The sequence below is a fragment of the Raphanus sativus genome, chromosome 8 (assembly GCF_000801105.2).
Source record: "Raphanus sativus cultivar WK10039 chromosome 8, ASM80110v3, whole genome shotgun sequence".
Classification (NCBI taxonomy): Eukaryota; Viridiplantae; Streptophyta; class Magnoliopsida; order Brassicales; family Brassicaceae; genus Raphanus; species Raphanus sativus.
In genome coordinates this window covers 3598404-3620404 of record NC_079518.1, presented here as the reverse complement: position 1 = coordinate 3620404, position 22001 = coordinate 3598404, and the positions used below count along the sequence as shown (strand labels likewise).

Genomic DNA, 22001 nt, shown 5'->3' with positions numbered 1-22001 from the left:
TTGAAATGAAGATGTTTTTCTAAAGAATGTTAAATTTATTTGAATCAAAAAATCTTTTTACTACATTTGTGACTTTGGTTTTAACTTGTTTAAGTAGAAAGTGAAATTTGAAAAACAAACTCTAACTTAATCATGGCTCTAATCCCTAGTAGCAAACCGGTTATTAAAGCATTAGTGAATCGTTGACTGCCTCCCATACGCAACGATGATATGTGGTTCCTCACTCCTTTCTCGATGAATTTAATTAAAGCTGCCGGACTCTGCTGCCCATCTCCATGTTACTGATGATAAATACAATGTAAAATCTAAGAATTTTTCCCTATCGTATTTTATTCATGCATCAAATCAACTATTTTAAAAAGATTTTAAAATGAATAACGTTTCTCTCTTTTTAATATTTACGCCTACAGAAATAATATAAAATGCAAATAATAAGAATTTAATTGTTCAATATTTATAAAATAAATCTGGGCATTGTCAACAATTCAGTATCTATAAGCTGAAACTTGAAATGAGAGACATGAGATGCATATAGAAGCAGCATTCGAATGATTCATATAGGTTCAACTTTAATCACACGTTTATTGGATTTTCTCTCTTAATGATATTAGAAATATGGAGATTAAAGCGGAATGTGACGTTAGAGAATGTTAAAATTGATAATCACTTGCTGACAGAAAAAAAGTGATAATCACTTTAACAAGTGGAAAACAAGTTAATCATGCCCACTCGTGAAAATGTAATGCAATAGGCCCAACAGCCTCTCTCCACCGTCCACGTGTCTACCACTTTATGCTTTTATTCTATTTTTTTTTGTTCTTTTTGTTTAACTTTCAGCGCCTCACGTCACATTCGATTACCAAGACAAATTTTATAACAAGAGCGACAAAGTTCCATGGCCATTGAAACGTTTTCCGCATGCTCATCATTTATTCTTAGTTTTCGTAACGATCGTGATTACTTTCATAATTTGCACCAAAACCGTTGATTTATACTCTCAACCGGTAGTAACTAGTAATAATGTCCATTAACAAAATATATAGCAAGTTTTTTTTGAAACTGAAATATACTCCCTCCGTTTCATATTATATGTCGTTCTAAGTCTTTGCACACAGATTAAGAAAATATTTAATTTTACATATTTCCAAAATAAAAATACTATTACCAATACACATCAACCAATATAAAAATAGAATAGAGAATATTTTCAATAAATTTTGCATTGAAAACCGAAAACGACATTTATTTTGAAACAAAAATTTTGCTCTAGAACGACATATAATTTGAAACGGAGGGAGTATATAGCAAGTTAGCAACTGGTTTTCTAGTTTTTACTGGTTCTCAGCGAAGAGCCGAAGAAAACTACACGAGATTATATGTAGAATTATTGTCTTGTTGTGTATAGCCTCTCATCAATTGATTTTATTTTCTGTATAACAGTATATATGCATGCACACACACATACACTTGTGCGAGCATACATATATGCTCAACTCATTAGAATTATAGTCTAAAGAAACATCATGAGGAGGAAAAAAAGAGCAACACCACTCACTAGTTACAAAAATATCTTCCTATATTTATAGACTAATTAATAAGCTCGATCAAAGATTCTACACTTCAAGAATCATAATTAATTAATCTTCTTTCTTTCTTTTATTTTGGAAATTTTCTTTTTCTTTCAGACTGAAAAAGGAACTTTGAAAACAAAACTAGATGGACCATATTTCCCTCTGCCCCCTCATAGTTCTGCTGCTTTGTGCGGTGATATTAGCACTCAGAAAAATATTCAAAACAGTGATCCAAGATCACGAGAAATCAGCGGCTGATATTCCTCCGGGAAGCCATGGTTTTCCGGTGATTGGAGAAACACTTCAGTTCATGCTTTCCGTAAACAGCGGCAAAGGCTTCTATGAGTTCGTTCGTAGTCGCCGTATCAGGTAAACACAATAAGCCTCTGGACTATTTAGAAGGTTTCTAGCTGTAGTACTTTAGGACATTAATACTTTTTTTTTGTAACACGGACAGTAATACTATTATTAGTTTATTACAGGTACGGAAGTTGCTTTAGGACAAGTTTGTTCGGAGAGGCCCACGTGTTCCTGTCGACGACTGAGTCAGCTCGGGCTGTTTTAAATAACGAGTCAGGGATGTTTACGAAACGGTACATAAAGTCCATAGCTGCGCTTGTGGGTGACCGGAGCCTTCTTTGTGCTTCTCAACATCATCACAAGATTCTTCGTAGCCATTTTATCAACTTGTTCTCCAAAAAATCGACGGCTCTGATGGTTAGAAACTTTGATGAACTCGTCGTTGACGCGCTTAGTGGATGGGAGCACCGTGGTACAGTGGTCTTGCTCACAGATTTGCTCCAGGTTTGTTTTACACACGTTGCATGATGGACCATCATTGATGGTTTGAATAGGAGAATACGAACGTTTTTTAATAGAAAAAGGCTTATTTAGAAAACCGTATTCCTTAATGAGAAAAATTCGGCCCAATTTGGCCCATTTCTTATGTCTCCTATGTGCTAAAATGGAAGTTTGGAAAAGGACTATCTTACTTTGGTCAAATCAAAAACTGAATCAATTTTGTTTATAAAGGTCAATCTTAATATTTAAAATTTCAAGTATGTTAGTAATATGGTAACTAACGGTGCAGATAACATTCAAAGCAATGTGTAAGATGTTAATAAGTCTAGAAAACGAAGAAGAATTGGATTCACTGCAAAGAGATGTGGGCTTTGTTTGTGAAGCCATGCTTGCTTTTCCTCTCAATTTACCTTGGACTAGATTTCACAAGGGCATCATGGTAATTTCGGTAATTTCTATGGAGTTTTAACATCAAAGTAATGGAGATTATCGCACTTGGATTGGGTTGATTCGTAAGAAGAGATGTTTATATAAATGATGCAGGCAAGAGGAAGAGTTATGGAGGTGTTAGAGAAGACAATTAGAGAAAGGAGAAATGAAACAAGTAGTCATAACAATAATAATCATCATGAAGATTTTCTGCAGCAGCTTCTTGCAGTAGATAGCGACGGCTCTGCTTCGTCTTCTGATCATTCTACTAAGTTGACTGATGCTGAGATTAAGGACAATATTTTGACCATGATCATTGCAGGTCCCATTTTGTTTTATTTTAATATTCATCATGTTTGGACCAGCTTTTAGAGATGAAAAGTAAAATCATTACATCAGATTTCATTTTTTTAAAGAATTACCATAAAAAATGCAGGGCAGGACACGACGGCTAGTGCTTTAACGTGGATGGTTAAGTACCTCGGTGAAAATCAGAAGGTTTTGAATTTTCTGATTGTAAGTTCTGCAATTAATACAGTTAAAAAGGAAATTATGATTAAATAGTTTCTCATTTATATTAGTACTATAGATTAATTATGTACACATTATCAATCATTTCACTTTTAATTTCTGCTTTTTCAATTTAGTTTACATAAAGACAATTTTCAAAGAGTTTTGTTTCTAAATTTATCATGATACTATACCGGTCAACAGGAAGAACAAACTCGGATTGCTAAGCAGGCATCAGATAAACCATTTCTCGAACTAGATGATCTCACTGAAATGACATATGCCTCAAAGGTAAATACATAACAACGTTCAAACCTGTTTCAATATATATTGTTTAATTTATGTGCATATATAATTTTTGTACATAGATGGTGAAAGAATCTCTAAGAATGGCGTCTGTTGTGCCTTGGTTCCCAAGAGTAGTACTTCAAGACTGTGAAATGGAAGGTTTGCTTTCACTATTATCACCTTCAGTCTATTTGTTTATATAAATTATCTCAGATTATGAAAAAAGAACGGATTATCTCTGGCTTTATTTAATACATTATTTTCTGATTTGAAAGGATACAAGATTAATAAAGGATGTAATATAAATATTGACGCTAGATCCATTCATCTTGATCCTAACGTATATAGTGAACCTCACAAGTTCAACCCTTCAAGGTTTGACGTACGTACATGATACTCTTAAAACCCCCATATTTCCTTTCACTATTCTTGTTTGCATAGTAACATTATTTTGTTTGTACTTATTATAACTTAATCTTAAATTGAAGGAGGAAGCAAAAGCAAATAGTTTCTTACCATTTGGTATGGGAGGAAGAACATGTCTTGGACTTAATATGGCCAAAGCCATGATGGTAGTTTTTCTCCACCGTTTTATAACCACTTACAGGTTCGTACAATTATCTTATATTAATGCATAAATTGTAATTTTTTCGGTTATAATAAAAATAATGCTTGTGACCCAAAAATAATAACGATTAAGATGGGAGGTGGTAGATGGAGATCCAAGCATCGAGAAGTGGACATTATTTGCAAGATTGAAGAGTGGATATCCGATTCGTGTGTCACGTAGATTGTAAATATATAAGTTTCAAATTAGATCTTATATGTGTATAAACAGACTCAACGAGTGTTCCTAAAGACTATGTTTCATATCCAAATGTAATAGTTACAACTTTGCATTAATGTCATATTGTCATTATACAGTAGAGAAGGACAGACGATGTTTCCACTTTGTCTTGCGTTTTGTGAACACGTTATTATAATAATAAAGAGTATTCGAACACCAAAATCATTCTAAGCTAAATCCATAAACTATCAGCTAAGAAAGAATAAAGCGATGACATGGTTGTTCATTGCTCGTCTTAAGTTTGAGTTGGTTGATTTTGTTTCCATCAAGGATTTTTCATATTACATTCAAATTTTTTTGAACCAGACGCCTTGGCTTATTTGGCAGGTAACTTTTTTCTTCTAATTCATATATATGAAAACTCAGATTAATCTCAGAATCTATAAAAAAATTAATAACTATATAATTTTTTTTTTTGCTAAGAGAAATTTTTTTTGCTAAGACTATATAATATTTAGGGTAGTTGATATTACATTTAGTGAAAGTCGGTTAGATTATAAGACTCAGTTAAACGATGATCACTGCAGTAATGCGGCTACTTAATTGATACACTCCCACTTTCAGTTCAATACAAAACCAAGTTTCGGTTTATTCTTAATTCCTTTGATGCTAAGGAATGGCTCCAAAGAGAAGATTTAGTCTGCTTTTTATGGGGATTGATTTGAATAATGGTTTGGTATTTAAGGTACAATAATAGTAGTATTATATTTGGTTTTAAAAATGGTTGTGCAAGTGGATAATTGTTCGCAAAAAATATGGTTAATTAATAATTAAATTACTTTTTGTCACATTTTTAATAATTAAATTCCTAAAACGTCCGACTATGTGTCATGGACAGAACAAAAGCTTCATTAAAGAAAATCAAAGTACAGGCATATGGATATATGTTCTTTGTACCATTACTATTTTCAGTATATTGTAACAATAATGTATAGATCTGTATTTTCAAGTAGATATCAAGTAGTCTGACTACAGTTTTGATGGATCTGTAATTTTATGATCCAGACTTATATATTAAAATATCTTATACATATAAAATATTAGTTTCTTAAATGTATTAGACCATGCTGTAACTATTCATAGCAATGGCTAGATTTTTTTAACGCACAACTTAAATACAATAGGAAATTATTATTGCAAAAAATACTATAATTTGTTTGAACTTCCAAAACAATTGAAGTTTTATTTCTGGTGTGCTATTATTATTATTATTCTTATTATTATTATTATTGTTATTATTATTATCTATTACACTTTTATAGACCTACATAAATTAATAGAAAATACTGTATATACCTTACCTTATGTATGTTTTTTGGTTGTCAGTGACAAATGTGTCGGGATCAATAATATTATATTACTCATCTCCGTGAGAGGACGTGGACTCATATATGCGTCTGGAAGAAACAGCAAAAGTAAAAATGTTGGTGACCTGGTGGCAATTATTTATAGAGCAAACGAAGTTGTGGATAAGAACATATCCTTTTTTTTTTGAACACTTAAGAACATATCCTAAAACTTCATATTTTGGACAAACATTCCGGGAAAATATTATTAATTTGATTACCAACTGGTATTTATTTCATATATATATATGGTTTTCTTTTACATCAAAAACTATTCTATGAATCAGGCCTGAGATAGTGTGGTTAATCAGACTAGAATAGAACAACCAATAAAATAAAAAATCTTATGAAAAGATCTAGTAGTCCTATCTAGGAAGTCTGAAATCTGGTTTTGAACTTTTAAGATATGAGTAATTTTAAACTCCGGAAAACATATTTTCATAGTCTTTATCCTCTCTAATTCTATTGTAAAACTTGGCCAAGCATGTGGTTTCCTGATCATTGTAATCAAATATTTATAGTATGTTTCAAAGTTTTGGCAAATCAAATGCTTGAAGCATATTTGCGATCGTCCATCTTAGTGTTTCCATCTTTGAATGAAAAACCGTTTCTCTTCGGATAACATTCCTTAATATATATGTGGTTTATTTATAACAATGTCACAAGTTTAATATACTTTATAGTTAAGTAGATGTCCTTCTCTTACTTCTTGTAAGCATTCAAATGATATACTACAATCCAGATCAAATATAGGATACTAAAAAATTTAATTCTACGTATTATGGGATTTAATATAAAATGTTTCTTGTATATTACATAGAAATTTCCATATATTTTAAGAGTTTTCACCATTTTTCGAACTCTTCTTATATGAGTCTATAACCAGGAAAAAACAAAACATCATGTTTTTTATTTAATTTTGGGATATCCACGGATGAATCTTGCTCCAGATATTCAAATAGGCCGTAAAATAGATTCATATATGCGTGGTCATAAAATGAAATGTAGTAGAATGCTTTCGAACCCGGTTTGTTTAGCAATCTCAAAGCTCGCCTACTACTATACTAGGACCTCGTGGTTTAATAAAACAGCATGTATAGAGTTATAGAGTTGTAAACTCATTAGTCATTAGCACGTCTCATAATATATACAAGCTGAACTAGAAGAGAATAATGTTTCAAAAACTAATTGGCGTGAACTTGTAACAGTTCTCCTTTTCCTATACGTTGTCTTGCTTTAATAACGAATTGAATTTGACATAATGGTCATGGTTTCTTTTTCAATCAAATTTTGTGACAGTTGGTTCCATTGCCTTCAACATATAATTAACTACAAAAGCTTAAAACTTCACTCAAACCTAAGATCAACCCCAAAACTAGTTGTTCAATTATTTCTCAAAAAAAAAAAAACCAGTTGTTCAATTAACTTAAATGAATTTGTCAATCTACAATTCGGTGTTTTCGGTCGATATTTCAGCCGAAGTGCTGATTAAACGTAACTAGTCAATAAAGTGGCATCCTTCCATGTGACACAGATTAATAGCCTCATCTATATTAGAAATTTAGAATACAACATTATTAGCTGTAAAAAATAACCTAAGGTTAACATTTGTACTTTTACATAGTCCCCACGCCAAGCTCTAATTCGAAATGGCTAAGTACGGACCACCACTACCAGTAGAGCCAGAACCACCCACGAGCCTACGACTACTAGCATGACGATGACGACCAGTTCCATTGTGATCAGGCTGATCTTGCAACTGGGGGACACAGTTCTGCCACTGGTCAACGCTGCCGTTTATCATTTTCTTCTTATACCCCGTGATAAATGTCTCCACCTTCATACGAAACTCCTCGCTGCTCAGCTCATCCATCGCATGCGACCTCCACGACGCCGTTTTCATCACTCTCTCCGACTCCGTCCTCCGATACTCCACCGTCGACCTCTTCTTCTTCTTCTCCTTCTCAAAACTAGTCGTCTTCCTATAACTCTTAGAGCTCGTCTCCATCATAACTCGTTCATAACATTCACTCTCCACAACCGTACCAACCGCTTGAAACTGCGGCACAGTGATCTCCTGGTAACTCGAGTTACTGTAATACCCACCACCGTAGTCTCCAACCTCCATCAGGGCAGAAGACGGCTCCGGGGAAGGACGGACGACGGAGGGTACGGCGGCGATATATTCATCATAGAGATCGGGTTTCTTTTTTCCGGTGGTTTGGAGAAAGCTAAAGTATATCGAGCCGATGAGAGCGTTTACGATGATGAAGATGAAGAAAACGTTTCTTATAAAGAAACTGAACCAAATTTCAACGCCTTCAAGTACATTTATAATCGTCGGGTAACCCCAGTAACCGAAGAAGGCTAGGACAGCTGAGACTTTGACAATGAATAGAACATTCTGTAAGCTAAACATATTGTCGTGTCTCTTATTCGGCTCCATTATTGTTAGTCTATAGGAATCTTGAGCTGTATATGTGTGTGTGGGGGTGAAAGAAATCTAGGGAAGATTTTCCGGGAAAACGAAACGGGAAAGTGAGTATATATGGAAGAATTATTGAAGGAAATGTTACGATTTTCTATATGGGAGAAGAAAATGTTATGTTGGAGAAAAGAGATGCCACTGATACTGGGACAGATACGATCACTGGCGAATAGAGTGGTCCTTTTATAGAGAGCCTTAAAATAAAAAATAATACGATTAATTTAATTAAATATTTGCTTGGGCTTTTAACTTTTATAATAATATTGTTGACACTCCACCAATTATGTCTCAGTTTGCTTGTTTCTTTTGTTTTTCTTAAATGATATGAATTATAAAAATATAGTCTGTGGAATTATTTTAGCACATAAAGTTTGCTGTCTATTCCAATTAAGGTTTATTATGCTTTTAGGCAATTAAATTGGATTGAAAACTCTCAGTTGCTACTTACAATTAAATATTAGATATTGTATTATGGTTCCAATACAGCACATCATTGTCTTAAGAACTATTTACAATTCAGTAAAAAAAATTATATATTTTAGATTGCAGGATATTAAAAAAATATATAAAATTTTCCAATTATATATGCATACGCATATATGATTCGTAGCCATCAAGTTAATTTTATAAAAATGGCATATCTTATTTATATAGCAAGTTTTCCGATATGAAATGACACCCAAAATTTAATGAACATTGCGGTAAGTACATTTTAGATTCGGGTGTAGATATTTTGCATCAAGTAGTGAACATCATACAGTTTTGAGTTTATATTATGTCTAACAAAATATTTACAAGGGTATTATACGTACAGTTGAAGAACATCAATAATCTAGATGGAGAGGACGTTGGTTTGCAGGTATAAAGTGTATAAATTATAAAGCATATGCATACAATTGGAAGGTCTTCAAATGAGACACGTGAAATCACGCGCCGTCAAGGGGAGGAAACTGAGAACGAACTTATCCACACAAGATGATAGTATCAACACTCACGAGGGTCATGGAAATTGAAAGTGGTCGAGATCCGAGAATCATGTGGGATGGGATGAGTCACGTGCTCAAAAGCAATTTACAATTTATAACACACATCAACAAAGATGGAGATGCATGTAACATTTTATAAAGAGGCTCTTTCAGAAGAAAAAAAACATTTTATAAAGAGGTGCTCAAAAGAAATTACAGACAAAGACTGAGACTGGTTTATTTATGGTGCAGCAGATCCAAACACTGTCCGATTCTGTGGTCGCCATCAAACAATCTTTGTCATATCACAACATTTTTTTATATAAAAACGCCCCACAATATCAGGGAAATAATTAGATGTTGACAAAAGAAAATCAAAGTAATAATATTTGTACGGTTGCATGCATATTCGATACAAATTGTAAAGCCTAGCCAGGTTCCAGTTCTGGTTTGACCACCGTACAATTTCGTTCAAACAACTCTGACTTAAATATATAATTTCATTTTTGCACAAAAAGAAAAAACTTCCACAATTTCTGTGTTTGCATCCATGTTTTCAATGTAATACTGTTTTGACTTTGATATATATACACACAAAATTCAAATGTTTGTATCTGGTGTAACATGTCCGAACAAATTAGACGTCAGAACTCTTTGATAACAAAGTCTATAGTCAAAACTTTTACTGATTTTCGGATAGAGTTTGGATAAGTAGTAGGCTGGGTGGACTTTCATCCCGTTCATACTATACTCTCACACAAAAGACAGTTCTAGAGATTGCGTTTCCATATATAAAGAGCCTTTCAGCTAGCGAGTATTATCTCATAACAAAATCCCATGGCTTCTTCTTACACAGTTTTTCTCTTGCTTTGCCTATCCATCTTCCTCATCGCTTCCACTGGTAAGATCACTCCACTCATAATGTATCTTAAGCTCACCATTTCACCTTTTTGATGTTTTGAGAATTTTTCAGAGGTGATGATGGTGGAAGGAAGAGTTTGCCAGAGGCGAAGTAAGACATGGACAGGGTTTTGCGGCAACACTCGCGGCTGTGACAGTCAGTGTAAGAGATGGGAACATGCTTCACACGGTGCCTGTCACGCTCAGTTCCCTGGGTTCGCATGTTTTTGCTACTTCAATTGCTGAAGCAAGCAAAGAGTTCTCTGAATCTTCGTCAGGTGTCAGGATGTTGTCTTACTTTGTTCTGTTGCAAAAATCATAGTCCCTATGACAAACCATAACCTTTAAGCTGGGTTCAAATAAAGTACCGTTTGTGCTTGGGAGTTACAACTATACATGTCTAGTGACTAGAACTATAATAAGAGACTGTCTCGCAGTTTCCTTTATCTACTTCAGCAGGCTAACAACTTGTTTGTTAGCGCTACAATAAGTAACTTGCACTAGTGATTGCTACAGCTTCAGAAATGCAATCATCATGAGCACAAGGTTTATTCTTGAACCAAATGACTATCCAGTAACGATTAAGCTAAGGGTTATGTTGCCATGTTTTCAATGTAATATTATTATTATTATCCAATCTTCATGTTTGTTTCAGAATTTCAAACAACAAAGTAGTAGCATTCATAGTTTGTTCTGACAATACCACTCATTCCTAAGAAACCATGAAGAAAAGTCGAGCAAAAGTTTCTCCAAAGCTGTAAATTCACTCTACTTTATTGTACTCTACCCGCCATTATTCAAACCAGAGACCAGAACATAACCTTCTTGAGACATCTCATACATACTATCAAGGTTTCGATCAGAAAACATACCCCAGAAAAAATCAGTTCAGGTTTTAAGGACGCTTGGCTTCTCGGGCCCTATGTTGTTAGGGAGTTTAAGCTCTGGTGGAGTTTCTCTCACAATACCAAGCATTGAGTCATACTCCTCGTCTTTTCCAGCATGCCTCTTGCGTAGAACCTTCTCAAACTCGATCGCATTTAGTGGCTTTGCATTCTCTGCAGCGTGAACCTTCGCGAGGTTTGAGTAGTTTTCAGCTGACTTTGGGATAAAATCAATTTCCTTACTCTTGAGCTTCCTGAGGAACTTCGCTGGGTTGCCTCCCCATATCTGAGACATTTATAGACCAATATGTTTTAAAAGTTATAGACCAATATGTTTTAAAAGAAAGTTAAATCTGTTAGTAAATATAGCTGTAGAAGGAGTTGAATCGGTCACATAAACACACTTTTGCATTCACATGCTCTAAACCGTAAACAGACGAGACTTCCTGATTGTTTAAAATTCACACTCACCTAATTGACCACACTCATTAGCCTTTAAATTAAAGTTAAGCTTTTAGAACACTTCGCCTAAAAGGATGATAGATTCTGTTTAATCCAGACAGAGGAGAACAATTCATAGACTAGACCTGTATTTCAACTTCACATCTAATCTTTACTGATCTCAGAATTAGAAAAGGCATCATTAATGAAACTGCCTAAGTAGCAATAGAAGTATGTCAGCATAAAATATATAATAAGGTTATGGGTCTTCAGATAATGCAAATGTTTGACGCAAAAGTATTACCTCTCCGGAAGGAATTCTAGTGTTTTGTCGCACAAGCGCACCAGCAGCAACCAGGGCATGCTTCTCAACCACGACACCGTCCAGAACCGTCGCTCCCATCCCGATAAAAGCCTCATCCTCAACAGTACATCCATGTAAAACAGCACTATGACCTGTTACAACAGGTTCAAAACTATATATATCCCAAATGCTTTGCGGACATGCATAAATATCATAAAATTGCACAACAAACAGCAAGAAGATATTCCCACTAACCAATGGTTACATTGTCTCCGATGATGGTTGCAGGGACCTTCCCGCTCAAGTTAGATTTCGCCACGTGCACAAGGGAGTTGTCCTGAATATTCGTCCCTGATCCAACACTAATGGTGTTCACATCTCCTGCACAGAAAATCAAAGCAAGCCATAGACTGTATGAGGAACTCAAACAAAGCTTGGCTCACTATTGGAGGAATCAAATCAGTCAAACACAAAAACACTGAAGCTTGCTCACCTCGTAGTACGCATCCATACCAAATAGACGATCCTCTTCCGATCTGGACGTTCCCAATGACTGAGGCGCTTGGTGCTACAAAGGCTTCCTTATCCACAACCGGAGCCTTATCGAACACGTTCATCAGCGTCCGATGCCTTGATACTACATTAGAAAGCCACGATTACACACACACACGTGAAAACCAAAACCTAAGCAGCAGAGCACTATCCTATCAAAGAATTGATCAATGAGCCCCTTGTGCTAATCAAATACCAGATCTGTAACCTAATTTCGAAGAGCTGAGTAAACCTAATCGAAGCTAACTCGAAAAACGGAGTGATAAAATCGAGCGCTTACGTTGTTCTCGGAAGCAGTTTTTGCCTTGAAGGCGACATCCGAGGCGATCGAGAGCCTGGCCGGTCTCACGGATCCAAAATCCGACGGAGTAGAATGCTCTGCCTAGGGTTCCCATTGGTCTTCGTCGCCTTCCTAGAGTCCACAGGCGAGGGAATCTGCTGTGACGAAGGCGGAAGATGGTGGAAGTGAAGGGGACAAAATGAGTGAAAGTAGTATAGTCCATGACAATTACGTTGGTTTATTCTTGGTTTAATCAAACCGCTGTATCTTAATTGAACCAATGAAATAAAATGAATAACTGAACCATGGATGATAATTGCCTCTCTTGAAAAAGAAAAAAAAAGGTCAAAAGAAACAAATCAGTTGAAATTGGTTAAGTAAATCTACGAAAAGAAAAAAATATAAATACGTAATTTTAAAAATTGTGGCTAAATGCAAACAATTATGTGAAAACAATAAGTTCATGAAAATTAAGTAAATATATAAATTAAAATAAATAAATCTATCGAATTATTGTTAAATCTGCGAAAAAAATACGTTGCCACAAAAAATAAGTTAATGAAATAAATATTTTTGAATCTAATCAATGTAAAATTTTACTAAAATATAATAAAATAGATTTGTAGATAATAAGTATATTGCTCCACAAAACAAAATCATAATTTTTATTTTTATACTAAAATGAAAAATATAGTAATAATTTTTTGTAATATATATCTTTATATATAAAGAACTGTTTTAATCCCTTCTGCGGTGTCCACATGGGATGACATCTCAGAAATTCGAGGCTTGATAAGGCGACACGTGGCCCCATTAATGAAACGCGGCGTCTTGAGTTTTTATGTGTGATTCTGCACAAAACATGTTTTCTTTTTTTCTTCGCGATGCTTCTTCGTGTGCGATGGCGATCGAGATTCTTTTTGTCTCTTTAACTGAAATCGGATCTGAGAATCGTTCCATTTCATTATTGTCATTAATTTTGTTTTCAGTCGGCTAATCCGTGTATAAATAGGTAATATGCGCTTGACATCTGTCCATTTTTTGGTCTTGGTTCTTTATGAGAGAGAGACGATTATCTTCGCCGAAGGCCATATCGAAATTTAGGGTTAATTGTCTTCCTCGATCTCTGGCCATATAAAGTAACAATGGGGTTTCAGGAGAGACAAAACGTCGTGAATCCCTGTGTCAAGCTTTGATCGTCTCAGCTTCTATGGAAACCGGAACGGTTACGGAACTTGGTTGTTTCGATCATTCTAATTAACTTGCCAATTAACTCCACTCTGTAACTATTTATAGGTGAGTTTGTATCCATTAAATTCATCATTCTCTTCCCTTTAGATTTTGAATCCCCAGAGCCTTTTGAATTCTCCGGTGGATGGCGGTGTAGGAGTGAGAGCTGGTTGCATGCGGATCAGGTGTTTGTCTCAATGGAGAGCCATGTCTTGGTTGTTTACCTCATAGTGAAGAAGAAAGCTATGGCGAAAGCCATGTGAGAGACTGATTCGGTGAGGGTCATAAAATTCTTGGAGGATGATCGGCATGGAGTCGGCCAATCTACAGAGATATCGTAAAAGACCATCAATTCCGGTAACTTCGTTACCATTTGAGTATAGCTTATTGAGTTTGACGTGAATGTTGATTGATGAATCAGAATGCTAATTGTGAGTTGAATTTAGTCTCATTGCAGGATCGATCATTGTATAAAAATTCCATATATTTATTTGTCTCTCACTTTTGTGTTTATAACTGCAAAAGGCGGAGATTTTGTTCATCGCTAGATATGAAGGATCTTTTATATACATTACATGTTTAAGGAAAGGGAAGAAAATTCTGGAGGAGAAAGGGATCAGTTTGAAGCATAACGTCAACCTGAGTTTGAGCTTTTTCAGATTAGCCTAGAACAAGAGGGTAACTATTCCAAGCTTATGGTAAAGTACTAGAAATTAAAGTCCTTGAGATTCAAGCGATTGTTGATTTTGATTCTTTGTCACACATTGGCCCCCACATAAAATCTATTAGATTGTCTTTTCAAATAGAATTGTTATTGTGAAATTGTTTGCAGAAAGTTTCAGAGGAGAGTAAAGATTTAGAATAAACTATGTCTAGCACATGTGTTCAGGATCATTGGAGAAACAACAAGGAGTATGACCTTATGAGCTGGAGAGAAGGCTACACAAGCTCATGGAGACAAGACAAAAGTATGAGATAAAAAGCTGCAGATTGCATTGGAAGAGGCTAAGACAAGGCTTCATGTGAACAGAGGCTGAAGCTTCTTGGTGGAAAGTCACCGCATATATAGTTTCTGAACATATCGTCTTCTATAGTGGAATTGTTATTGTTAAACAGTTTACAGAAGGTTTCAGAGATGATTTAGAAGAAACTAGGTTCAGACATGTGTATTCAGGGCCATTGGAGGAACAACAAGGAATGTGTCCTCATGAGCTAGAGAGAAAGCAATACGAGCTGAGCTCATGGAGACAAGAAATATACTATTTGGAAAATATTATGTATGCTTAGATCATATTTAAAAAAACTACATATAAATGAAAGTATTTTTAATATTAAGCTAAACATATGCCCTGTAATAAGAATAACAAACATTAGCAGTGAAGTGAATGTTATTTTCAATATAGAGTAAAACTAAATATTTTAAAATTTTCAGTCAATATAAAGATAACTTTCTATTGATCACTTGGGAGAGTTTGAGTAGAGAAACATACTCGGAAAAACTAGGATGCACATAAAACATAAGAAAATCGAACTGCTGTTATTTGGTTGTGGGAAGCAAGTTCTACATTTTAGTAAACAAGAGTTAACTTGAACAACAGTTTGTTATAATACTATAGTTAAAAGAAAACAAAATAGTAATCTTCTATAGAACTCTCAATAAATAAGTAAGTTTATGATTTTTAAAATAAATAGTCAAATAGATTGATAAATTGTTTTAATAAAAACATGAAACTAATTTAATTTTAGTCAAAAATAAATTAAACATTTTAAATATATTTATATTAGTTTTTTATTTGTTTGCCCGCCCGTATGGCGGGTTTATCCTAGTATTTTATAAAAAAAGTTATATTCATAATAAATCTCAAAATATTAACTAAGATAAACTTATAATTAATAAAGTAGTAAAATAATAAATTAGAGTCGAACTAATTTTTAAAGTTAAAATTAAGCGGTTACACTAAACATCTTTTATAATATTATCTCTGGATCGATGATTCCTATATGGGTTACTCAGTTACTAAAAACCTGAATCACGACACATGCATTAAAATTTAGTAGTAGTTTGTATTTTGCATACTGTTGTCGTTACGTTAACATTGTGCTAAAAACGTGATAACCTTACCAAACACGGTTCAAAAATCCAAATCGTGTCTCGCAATGCACAGCACGTGGAAAAGATAACATGTCCTGTCCTTCTCAAACGTTGGGCAATAATGGACCACTGGTTTTGGTGGAAGCACCAAAGAGAAGAGTGTGAGAATTATTGTTCATTAAAACCACTGAGTCACTGATTAACTCAATAGTTCTTCGATCGCTGCAAACGAAAAAAAAAAAAAACTAAAGATGGCTCTCGAAGTCTGCGTGAAAGCCGCCGTTGGTGCCCCTGATGTTCTTGGCGACTGTAATTTCCTTTCTCTACAGCTGCTTCTCTATCTCTCTGTTTAAGCTCTGATTTTGCAAGTTCTGAGTTTTTGATCTTTGAATGTCGTTTCAGGCCCGTTCAGCCAAAGGGTTCTTCTCACCCTCGAGGAGAAGAGTCTGCCCTACAAAATGCATCTGATCAACCTCTCCGACAAGCCTAAGTGGTAAGTTACTGGTTCCCGTATGTGTTGAGCTTTGTCTAACCGGAAATTGGATTGGCTTTGGTCATATGATGCAGGTTCTTAGACATTAATCCTGGAGGGAAAGTACCAGTACTTAAGATCGACGGCAAATGGGTGCCTGATTCCGACATCATCGTCAGCCTTCTCGAGAAGAAGTATCCTGAGCCATCTCTCAAGACTCCTCCCAAGTTTGCCTCTGTTGGATCCAAGATCATGAGTACTTTCGTGGCTTTCTTGACGACAAAAGACGCCAGTGACGGTCCTTTGCTTCATGAGCTAGATGCCTTGGAGAATCATCTCAAGTCTCATGATGGTCCTTTTATAGCCGGGGAAAGGGTCAGCGCGGTGGATCTTAGCTTAGCCCCAAAGCTATACCATCTCCAGGTCGCTCTAGGCCATTTCAAAAGCTGGTCTGTCCCTGGGAGCTTGACCCATGTTCATAACTACATGCATGCTTTGTTCTCCCTCCACTCCTTTGAGAAAACAAAGGCTGAGGAGAAGTATGTGATCGCAGGATGGGCCCCCAAGGTCCATTTCTAAAACAACTAGCTATATATGTTCCGCACCACTATGAGTTTAACTGGTGTGATATATCATATATGTTGTTATGTTTCAAGGTCTCTTCTCTATCAGTCAAATAATGAGAATTCGGCCAAAAAAATCATGAACTTTGCACGAATTGCCATAATAAATACGAACATATTGGCTGGCCAAAAAAACACCGAACTATATTTGACTTTAAACTTTAATCAGTAAGTTATCGTTGACTCGCCAAATTAAACACACCGTTACAGAATGATTAAACGACGTTTGCAAAGATCGTTAAGTAAAACGACGTCGTTTTGAGATGGAATGAAACGACATCATTTTACGAGGTTTCTTACCACTAGACTACTGTCACTTTTAATAATATCTATAACATGTTTTCTTTTATTGAGTATCAAACAAATCTCAAAAATCTAAATTCTTTTTAAAAAATTCCAAAAAATCTTAAAAATTCAAGAAAATTCTGAAAATTAAAATTAAAATTGAAATTACAAATAAGTTTTTTTTTTAAAAAAATCAATACATTAAAAATTTCAAAAAAAATCTAAAATAATTCAAAAAATGCAACGAATTAAATTTAATGATTAAAAAACTTGAAACATATTTTTAAATAAATTAACGTATGTAATATAAAATAAAAATGATATTTATCACACTATATATTTTAGTATGAATAATGTATTTAAGATAAAATAGAAAAATGATAATTAAGACACAATAAACAAATGATATTATCACAAATTGTTTTTCTAAAATATGATAATAATTAAATGAAAAACATTTGTAGTGTGATAAATATCATTTTTCTATTTTATCTCAAATATATTAATTTATAAAAAAAAGTATGATTAATGTATTTAAGATAAAAAAAACTCAAATGATCTTAGATACATTAATTTTTATAAAAAAAAAATTAATGTTTTGATTTTTTTTTAAATATTTATAATTTCAATTTTAATTTTAATTTTCAGAATTTTCTTGAATTTTTAAGATTTTTTGGAATTTTTTTAAAAATAATTTAGATTTTTTCGAGATTTGTTTGATACTCAATAAAAGAAAATATGTTATGGATATTCTTAAAAGTGACTAGTGGCAAGAAACCTCGTCATTTGGCCATGAGTTCTCAGGTTCGATCCACGCAAATAACATATTTTTATACGTCGTTTCATTCCATCTCAAAACGACGTCGTTTTACTTAACGATCATATTTAACGTTGAGGCTTTTTTTGGTCAGCCTCAAGTCCATATTTTTTTTGGCCATTCTCGTCATGTTCAGTGTTTTTTTGCCGATTTCCCGTCAAATAATGAATGTTTTTGGACCTATTATATGCTTTTGTATTATTAGATCAATCAAATGCAGCGGTGGATTAGATTTCCAAAATTCCAAAGGAACAAGATTATTACATTAACATAGCTACAAAGTGCCCAAGAGTATCGATCCATCTCCATATATCAAATAGTTATTCTTGTATAATTATATATAATCGATGACAAGTATAAAAGTTATTAGAACTCTCCATGAAGTTCGGTACATGAGATCATTGAGTTGACATATTGAAATTTGTAACTCAATCTTCAAAATGTGTGCATCAAATCGTATTTTCCTTTTCTTTTCTCATCAAATAATAATTCGTTGATTGGCCAGCCTCTCAATAGTATTATGGATCTTACTCATGTTCTGTATTTTGAAAACATCCGGAGCTTGAATATGCGAAAACTTACATAGACAAATACATTTATAAGCCGGAAAGCTGTGTAACTACCACTACAAGATATATTAACTTTACGAGATAAAAACGAATACCAGAATAACGATTAACACATCTGGCTTAATTGGGAACGAAAGCCACCTCAGGTCGTGCTATTTTCGATGTAACCTTAACGTAAGCGTTACACCTTTAAGTAAAAGCAAACCATTTAAATTTAGGGCACGACCCAACAAAAGTAGTACAACTAAAAACCGTTGTAACTTTACATAGACAGCTTAAATAATCTGATTATTACTTTTTCTAAACCATTATTTTGTTTTAAATATCGAAAGGAAGAAAAAAAAAATTTGTAGAAGAACGGATGGCGAAAACATGGGTAGCTGTGGTGTTATCCGTGATGCTACTTGTTTCCATAAACTTGGTGGCGATTTATGCTGAGGAGGAACAGCCTACGATTGGGACGAGGATAGACTCCGCCGTGACGGGCGTAGCCAATGCATTCAATGAACACGGTGGCCCCGAGGCCGTCGAAACCGTATCTTCCACCGCAAAGTCCGTTTACGGATGGTTTGGTGATAAAGCCAAGTATGTCTATGATTCTTTATGATATTTTTAATCTGTTTGGTATATGATCAGGTATGCTAGGTACTTAAGTTAAGTGATATTAGTGAATATGTTTACGCTATTAGTTCTTTTTTTTTCTTTTTTTTAATTACTTCCATAATCACTCATTATAAACCTTTTTATTTTTTTTATTAGAGAAATGGGAATTCATTTCTAAAAGGATGAATAAGGAAATGTCGACTTATATGGATGTGGTATCAATGAAAACAAAAAAAGCTTGACCTATATGTAATTGATTTTATCTATTTAATTTTCATTCTTCAATGCATGAAAATGTAAATGTAACCCAATGTCTTTATACAAAATGTTGTCACGTCAATGTCGGATGGAAGTATGACATGACAATGATTATTACATGTCTATCTGAATTAACTATGAAATATCACTTCAATTTTAATAGTTTTCCTTTGTTCATTGAACTTACTATTTTCGGATGGTATATATATATATAAAAAGATTAACAAAAAGAGCTGACAAAAAAACAGAATTGCATAACATAAAATCGTGGAAGGTCTGGTCCGATGTTGAATTCCGAAGAGCCACCCCGTGCGAAGAAGAGGAAGGAGGAAGAAGAAGAAGGGGGATCTCTTGAATCGTGCTTGACAGATGATTTGCTTCTGAACTGCGTGGCTAGACTCTCGAGACAAGAGCTCGCGGCCTTATCTCTGGCCTCCAAGAGTTATCGCTCTCTAGTAGCGTCCCCCGATCTCTACAAGATCCGATCCCTGATCGGTCGCACCGAAACATACGTCTACGTATGCATACGAACCCCAGGTCCCGATTCAGCCATTCCCTGGTACATTCCACGTCTCAACCCAACCCTAGGCTGGTATATCCTCCGCCGTGGCAAAACCTCGTCTGATCTGATTCCAATCCTTTCGCCCTCTCTGCCTCTGGAAGGATCCTCAGTGGTGGTGCTGGACTGCGGAATCTACGTAATCGGTGGATTTATTATTAATGGAGAGGAGCAGGAGCAGCGCCGCAGTTCCGACGTGTGGCTGTTGGATTGTCGGACTCACACTTGGCGAACTGTCCCTTCCATGGGAGTGGGTCGAGCTTACGGGGCGGCTGGCGTTGTAGACGGGAAGATTTACGTGTTGGGAGGATACGATGTAGTTGATGATGGTAATTGGGGACAAGTGTTTGACCCGAAGACTCAGACTTGGGATACTTTGCCGCCGCCAATGCCTAAAGGGAAGATTGTCAATAATTTGAATATCCACGACAGTTTTGTGAGGGATCATAAGGTTTACGCAGTGGATGGAATGGATAGAACCTATTACTACTCGCCGAGGGAAGTTAAATGGGGAACTGGGAACCGTGATCAACAGATACGATGCCGAAGGGATTGGTGTATGATTGATAACTTGATTTATTGTCTTAACAGCGACGGGAGTATAAATTGGTGTGAGCCAGATGAGTTGGATTTGCGTGGTGAGAAGGAGGAGATCATGATAAATACAAAGGAGGTCAAGGGTTTAGGCTCCTCTCTAAAAGTGAGTCTCTTTCTTTCAAGTCTTGTCCACGTTGGTGACCAGATACTACATCGGTGGGAACAAACTAAAATCAAGAATGGACATCCACCGCCAAATAAGAAGAGCAAGTTTGCTACAATCCTAGAGTTGGAAGTTTTAATTCCAGGTGCCAGACTGATCAACTCTGGTGGCGATGGCAACATGGTGCTCTTCTGGGATCGCTATGGCACGGATGGTCTTGAGATTCGGTGTGCGGAGATTTCCTTGGAGAGACGCCAAGGCGAAGGAGGAGGAGGCGATGAGATTTGGGGCAAAACTGAGTGGTCTAGTGTTGTCATGACCTATGAACCTTGGCCAAACCACTACAAGGTTTTGCATTCTGTTTCTGTCACTCTCTGAACTTACCTTGTTTTTATCTTCTGTTAATTTGAATTGATTTTCCGGTTCTAATAGTTCAATTATTTCACATTTGTATATTCTACAGTTTTATATCTCCCCAAGATTTGCTAACTTGAGAAAGGGAACTCGTGGGGGAGATGATATGCCTCTAGGTTTCGATCACTTGTGATTATTTTTGCTGCAGTGGCAGTAAAACAGACCTGCATCACTGTATGAATGTTCAGAGTTTGATGTTATATCACACAAAGTTGTACAAGACAAGGGTTCGTTAGATTGGATCTAAATCTCTATTGTATACTGATCGTGTTATATAGAGAGGTTTAGTGATATTTCTCCTTTCTGAAGATAGATATGGAGGATAGTAATGGAGTTTCCAGACTCCACGTAAGCAAATGTGTGGATCCCACAATTTTTTATTTGGTTTATAGACTCCACGTAAGCAGTCCCTGCTTTGTGTGAATTTTTAAATCATTTTTGTTTATTCGGAAATTGGGGCAATAAAATTCATGGTCCTGTTTATTTCCTTCTCGCGAGCTGTGTAACTTAGACCTGGACATTCGAATCATCGGGTTCGGATCGGTCATTTCGGGTCCAGGTTTTTCGGGTCTATGAATTTAGGATCCGATAGGATAATTTCAACATCGTGTTTTTTTTCCTTTGGAAAATATACATCAGTACATATAGATTGATAATCTTAATTACCAGTTACGCCACTTAAGGTACTTCATGATCCCTTTGTTTTTGTCCTGGAGCATTCTTCATATTGTTTTGGCATATTTATTAAACGCCAGAGTAAGAGAGTCTCACTG

The 22001-nt window shown here is 35.2% G+C and overlaps 7 protein-coding genes and 1 long non-coding RNA gene across 17 annotated transcripts; 6 read left to right on the top strand and 2 right to left on the bottom strand.

The window, feature by feature from the left end:
- The first annotated feature begins 1533 nt into the window (after positions 1-1533).
- On the top strand, positions 1534-4551 carry LOC108819193 (abscisic acid 8'-hydroxylase 1). 5 transcript variants are annotated; one of them, XM_056991682.1, is made up of 10 exons: positions 1535-1940; positions 2054-2375; positions 2662-2811; positions 2916-3123; positions 3238-3299; positions 3516-3602; positions 3680-3758; positions 3875-3981; positions 4088-4206; positions 4300-4551. In XM_056991682.1, exons 1-10 carry the CDS (start codon positions 1717-1719, stop codon positions 4394-4396), a joined length of 1455 nt encoding a protein of 484 aa, XP_056847662.1. In that variant the 5' UTR covers positions 1535-1716; the 3' UTR covers positions 4397-4551. The 5 variants fall into 5 exon arrangements, with proteins under 5 accessions (XP_056847663.1, XP_056847662.1, XP_018447690.1 ...); XM_018592188.2 differs by having other exon boundaries at positions 3238-3317; positions 3875-3974; XM_018592187.2 differs by having other exon boundaries at positions 1537-1940; positions 3238-3317.
- Positions 4552-7303: 2752 nt separating this feature from the next.
- Positions 7304-8429, bottom strand: LOC108819713 (uncharacterized). Its single transcript, XM_018592762.2, has one exon. It carries the CDS (start codon positions 8236-8238, stop codon positions 7432-7434), a length of 807 nt encoding a protein of 268 aa, XP_018448264.1. The 5' UTR covers positions 8239-8429; the 3' UTR covers positions 7304-7431.
- A 1608-nt stretch (positions 8430-10037) lies between these two features.
- LOC108821581 (defensin-like protein 19) lies at positions 10038-10406 on the top strand. Its single transcript, XM_018594584.2, has 2 exons — positions 10038-10146; positions 10219-10406. Exons 1-2 carry the CDS (start codon positions 10083-10085, stop codon positions 10389-10391), a joined length of 237 nt encoding a protein of 78 aa, XP_018450086.1. The 5' UTR covers positions 10038-10082; the 3' UTR covers positions 10392-10406.
- A 343-nt stretch (positions 10407-10749) lies between these two features.
- LOC108819008 (gamma carbonic anhydrase 1, mitochondrial) lies at positions 10750-12800 on the bottom strand. The gene is made up of 5 exons (XM_018591992.2): positions 12607-12800; positions 12268-12411; positions 12030-12155; positions 11775-11926; positions 10750-11315 (listed from the first exon to the last, which is right to left on the bottom strand). Exons 1-5 carry the CDS (start codon positions 12719-12721, stop codon positions 11034-11036), a joined length of 819 nt encoding a protein of 272 aa, XP_018447494.1. The 5' UTR covers positions 12722-12800; the 3' UTR covers positions 10750-11033.
- A 669-nt stretch (positions 12801-13469) lies between these two features.
- On the top strand, positions 13470-15253 carry LOC108821863 (uncharacterized). 6 transcript variants are annotated; one of them, XR_008937349.1, is made up of 3 exons: positions 13483-13902; positions 13994-14534; positions 14726-15253. It is a non-coding gene; the product is annotated as an uncharacterized LOC108821863 (long non-coding RNA). The 6 variants fall into 6 exon arrangements; XR_001944657.2 differs by having other exon boundaries at positions 13470-14514; XR_008937350.1 differs by having other exon boundaries at positions 13470-14514; positions 14669-15253.
- Positions 15254-16076: 823 nt separating this feature from the next.
- LOC108821023 (glutathione S-transferase DHAR1, mitochondrial) lies at positions 16077-17059 on the top strand. The gene is made up of 3 exons (XM_018594070.2): positions 16077-16237; positions 16331-16421; positions 16496-17059. The coding sequence occupies exons 1-3, from the start codon at positions 16180-16182 to the stop codon at positions 16977-16979; spliced, it is 633 nt and encodes a 210-aa protein (XP_018449572.1). The 5' UTR covers positions 16077-16179; the 3' UTR covers positions 16980-17059.
- Positions 17060-18983: 1924 nt separating this feature from the next.
- Positions 18984-19352, top strand: LOC108819711 (uncharacterized). Its single transcript, XM_018592761.2, has 2 exons — positions 18984-19279; positions 19331-19352. The coding sequence occupies exons 1-2, from the start codon at positions 19056-19058 to the stop codon at positions 19350-19352; spliced, it is 246 nt and encodes an 81-aa protein (XP_018448263.1). The 5' UTR covers positions 18984-19055.
- Positions 19353-19787: 435 nt separating this feature from the next.
- Positions 19788-21521, top strand: LOC108819341 (F-box/kelch-repeat protein SKIP6). Its single transcript, XM_018592354.2, has 2 exons — positions 19788-21162; positions 21278-21521. The coding sequence occupies exons 1-2, from the start codon at positions 19840-19842 to the stop codon at positions 21359-21361; spliced, it is 1407 nt and encodes a 468-aa protein (XP_018447856.1). The 5' UTR covers positions 19788-19839; the 3' UTR covers positions 21362-21521.
- Positions 21522-22001: the final 480 nt, after the last annotated feature.

Excerpts from the sequence above, each read along its gene's own strand:
- LOC108821581 (XM_018594584.2), top strand. The coding sequence starts at position 10,083 with ATGGCTTCTTCTTACACAGTTTTTCTCTTGCTTTGCCTATCCATCTTC. Across the intron at positions 10,147-10,218 it reads CTTCCTCATCGCTTCCACTG|AGGTGATGATGGTGGAAGGA; the intron begins GTAAGATCACTC and ends AGAATTTTTCAG.
- LOC108821023 (XM_018594070.2), top strand. The coding sequence starts at position 16,180 with ATGGCTCTCGAAGTCTGCGTGAAAGCCGCCGTTGGTGCCCCTGATGTT. Across the intron at positions 16,238-16,330 it reads CCCTGATGTTCTTGGCGACT|GCCCGTTCAGCCAAAGGGTT; the intron begins GTAATTTCCTTT and ends ATGTCGTTTCAG. Across the intron at positions 16,422-16,495 it reads CTCTCCGACAAGCCTAAGTG|GTTCTTAGACATTAATCCTG; the intron begins GTAAGTTACTGG and ends CATATGATGCAG.
- LOC108819711 (XM_018592761.2), top strand. The coding sequence starts at position 19,056 with ATGGCGAAAACATGGGTAGCTGTGGTGTTATCCGTGATGCTACTTGTT. Across the intron at positions 19,280-19,330 it reads TGGTTTGGTGATAAAGCCAA|GTATGCTAGGTACTTAAGTT; the intron begins GTATGTCTATGA and ends GTATATGATCAG.
- LOC108819193 (XM_018592187.2), top strand. The coding sequence starts at position 1,717 with ATGGACCATATTTCCCTCTGCCCCCTCATAGTTCTGCTGCTTTGTGCG. Across the intron at positions 3,603-3,679 it reads AAATGACATATGCCTCAAAG|ATGGTGAAAGAATCTCTAAG; the intron begins GTAAATACATAA and ends TTTTGTACATAG. Across the intron at positions 3,982-4,087 it reads TCAACCCTTCAAGGTTTGAC|GAGGAAGCAAAAGCAAATAG; the intron begins GTACGTACATGA and ends CTTAAATTGAAG.
- LOC108819008 (XM_018591992.2), bottom strand. The coding sequence starts at position 12,721 with ATGGGAACCCTAGGCAGAGCATTCTACTCCGTCGGATTTTGGATCCGT. Across the intron at positions 12,156-12,267 it reads GTATGGATGCGTACTACGAG|GAGATGTGAACACCATTAGT; the intron begins GTGAGCAAGCTT and ends TTTTCTGTGCAG. Across the intron at positions 11,927-12,029 it reads CGGAGACAATGTAACCATTG|GTCATAGTGCTGTTTTACAT; the intron begins GTTAGTGGGAAT and ends CTGTTGTAACAG.
- LOC108819713 (XM_018592762.2), bottom strand. The coding sequence starts at position 8,238 with ATGGAGCCGAATAAGAGACACGACAATATGTTTAGCTTACAGAATGTT.
- LOC108819341 (XM_018592354.2), top strand. The coding sequence starts at position 19,840 with ATGTTGAATTCCGAAGAGCCACCCCGTGCGAAGAAGAGGAAGGAGGAA. Across the intron at positions 21,163-21,277 it reads CTTGGCCAAACCACTACAAG|TTTTATATCTCCCCAAGATT; the intron begins GTTTTGCATTCT and ends TATATTCTACAG.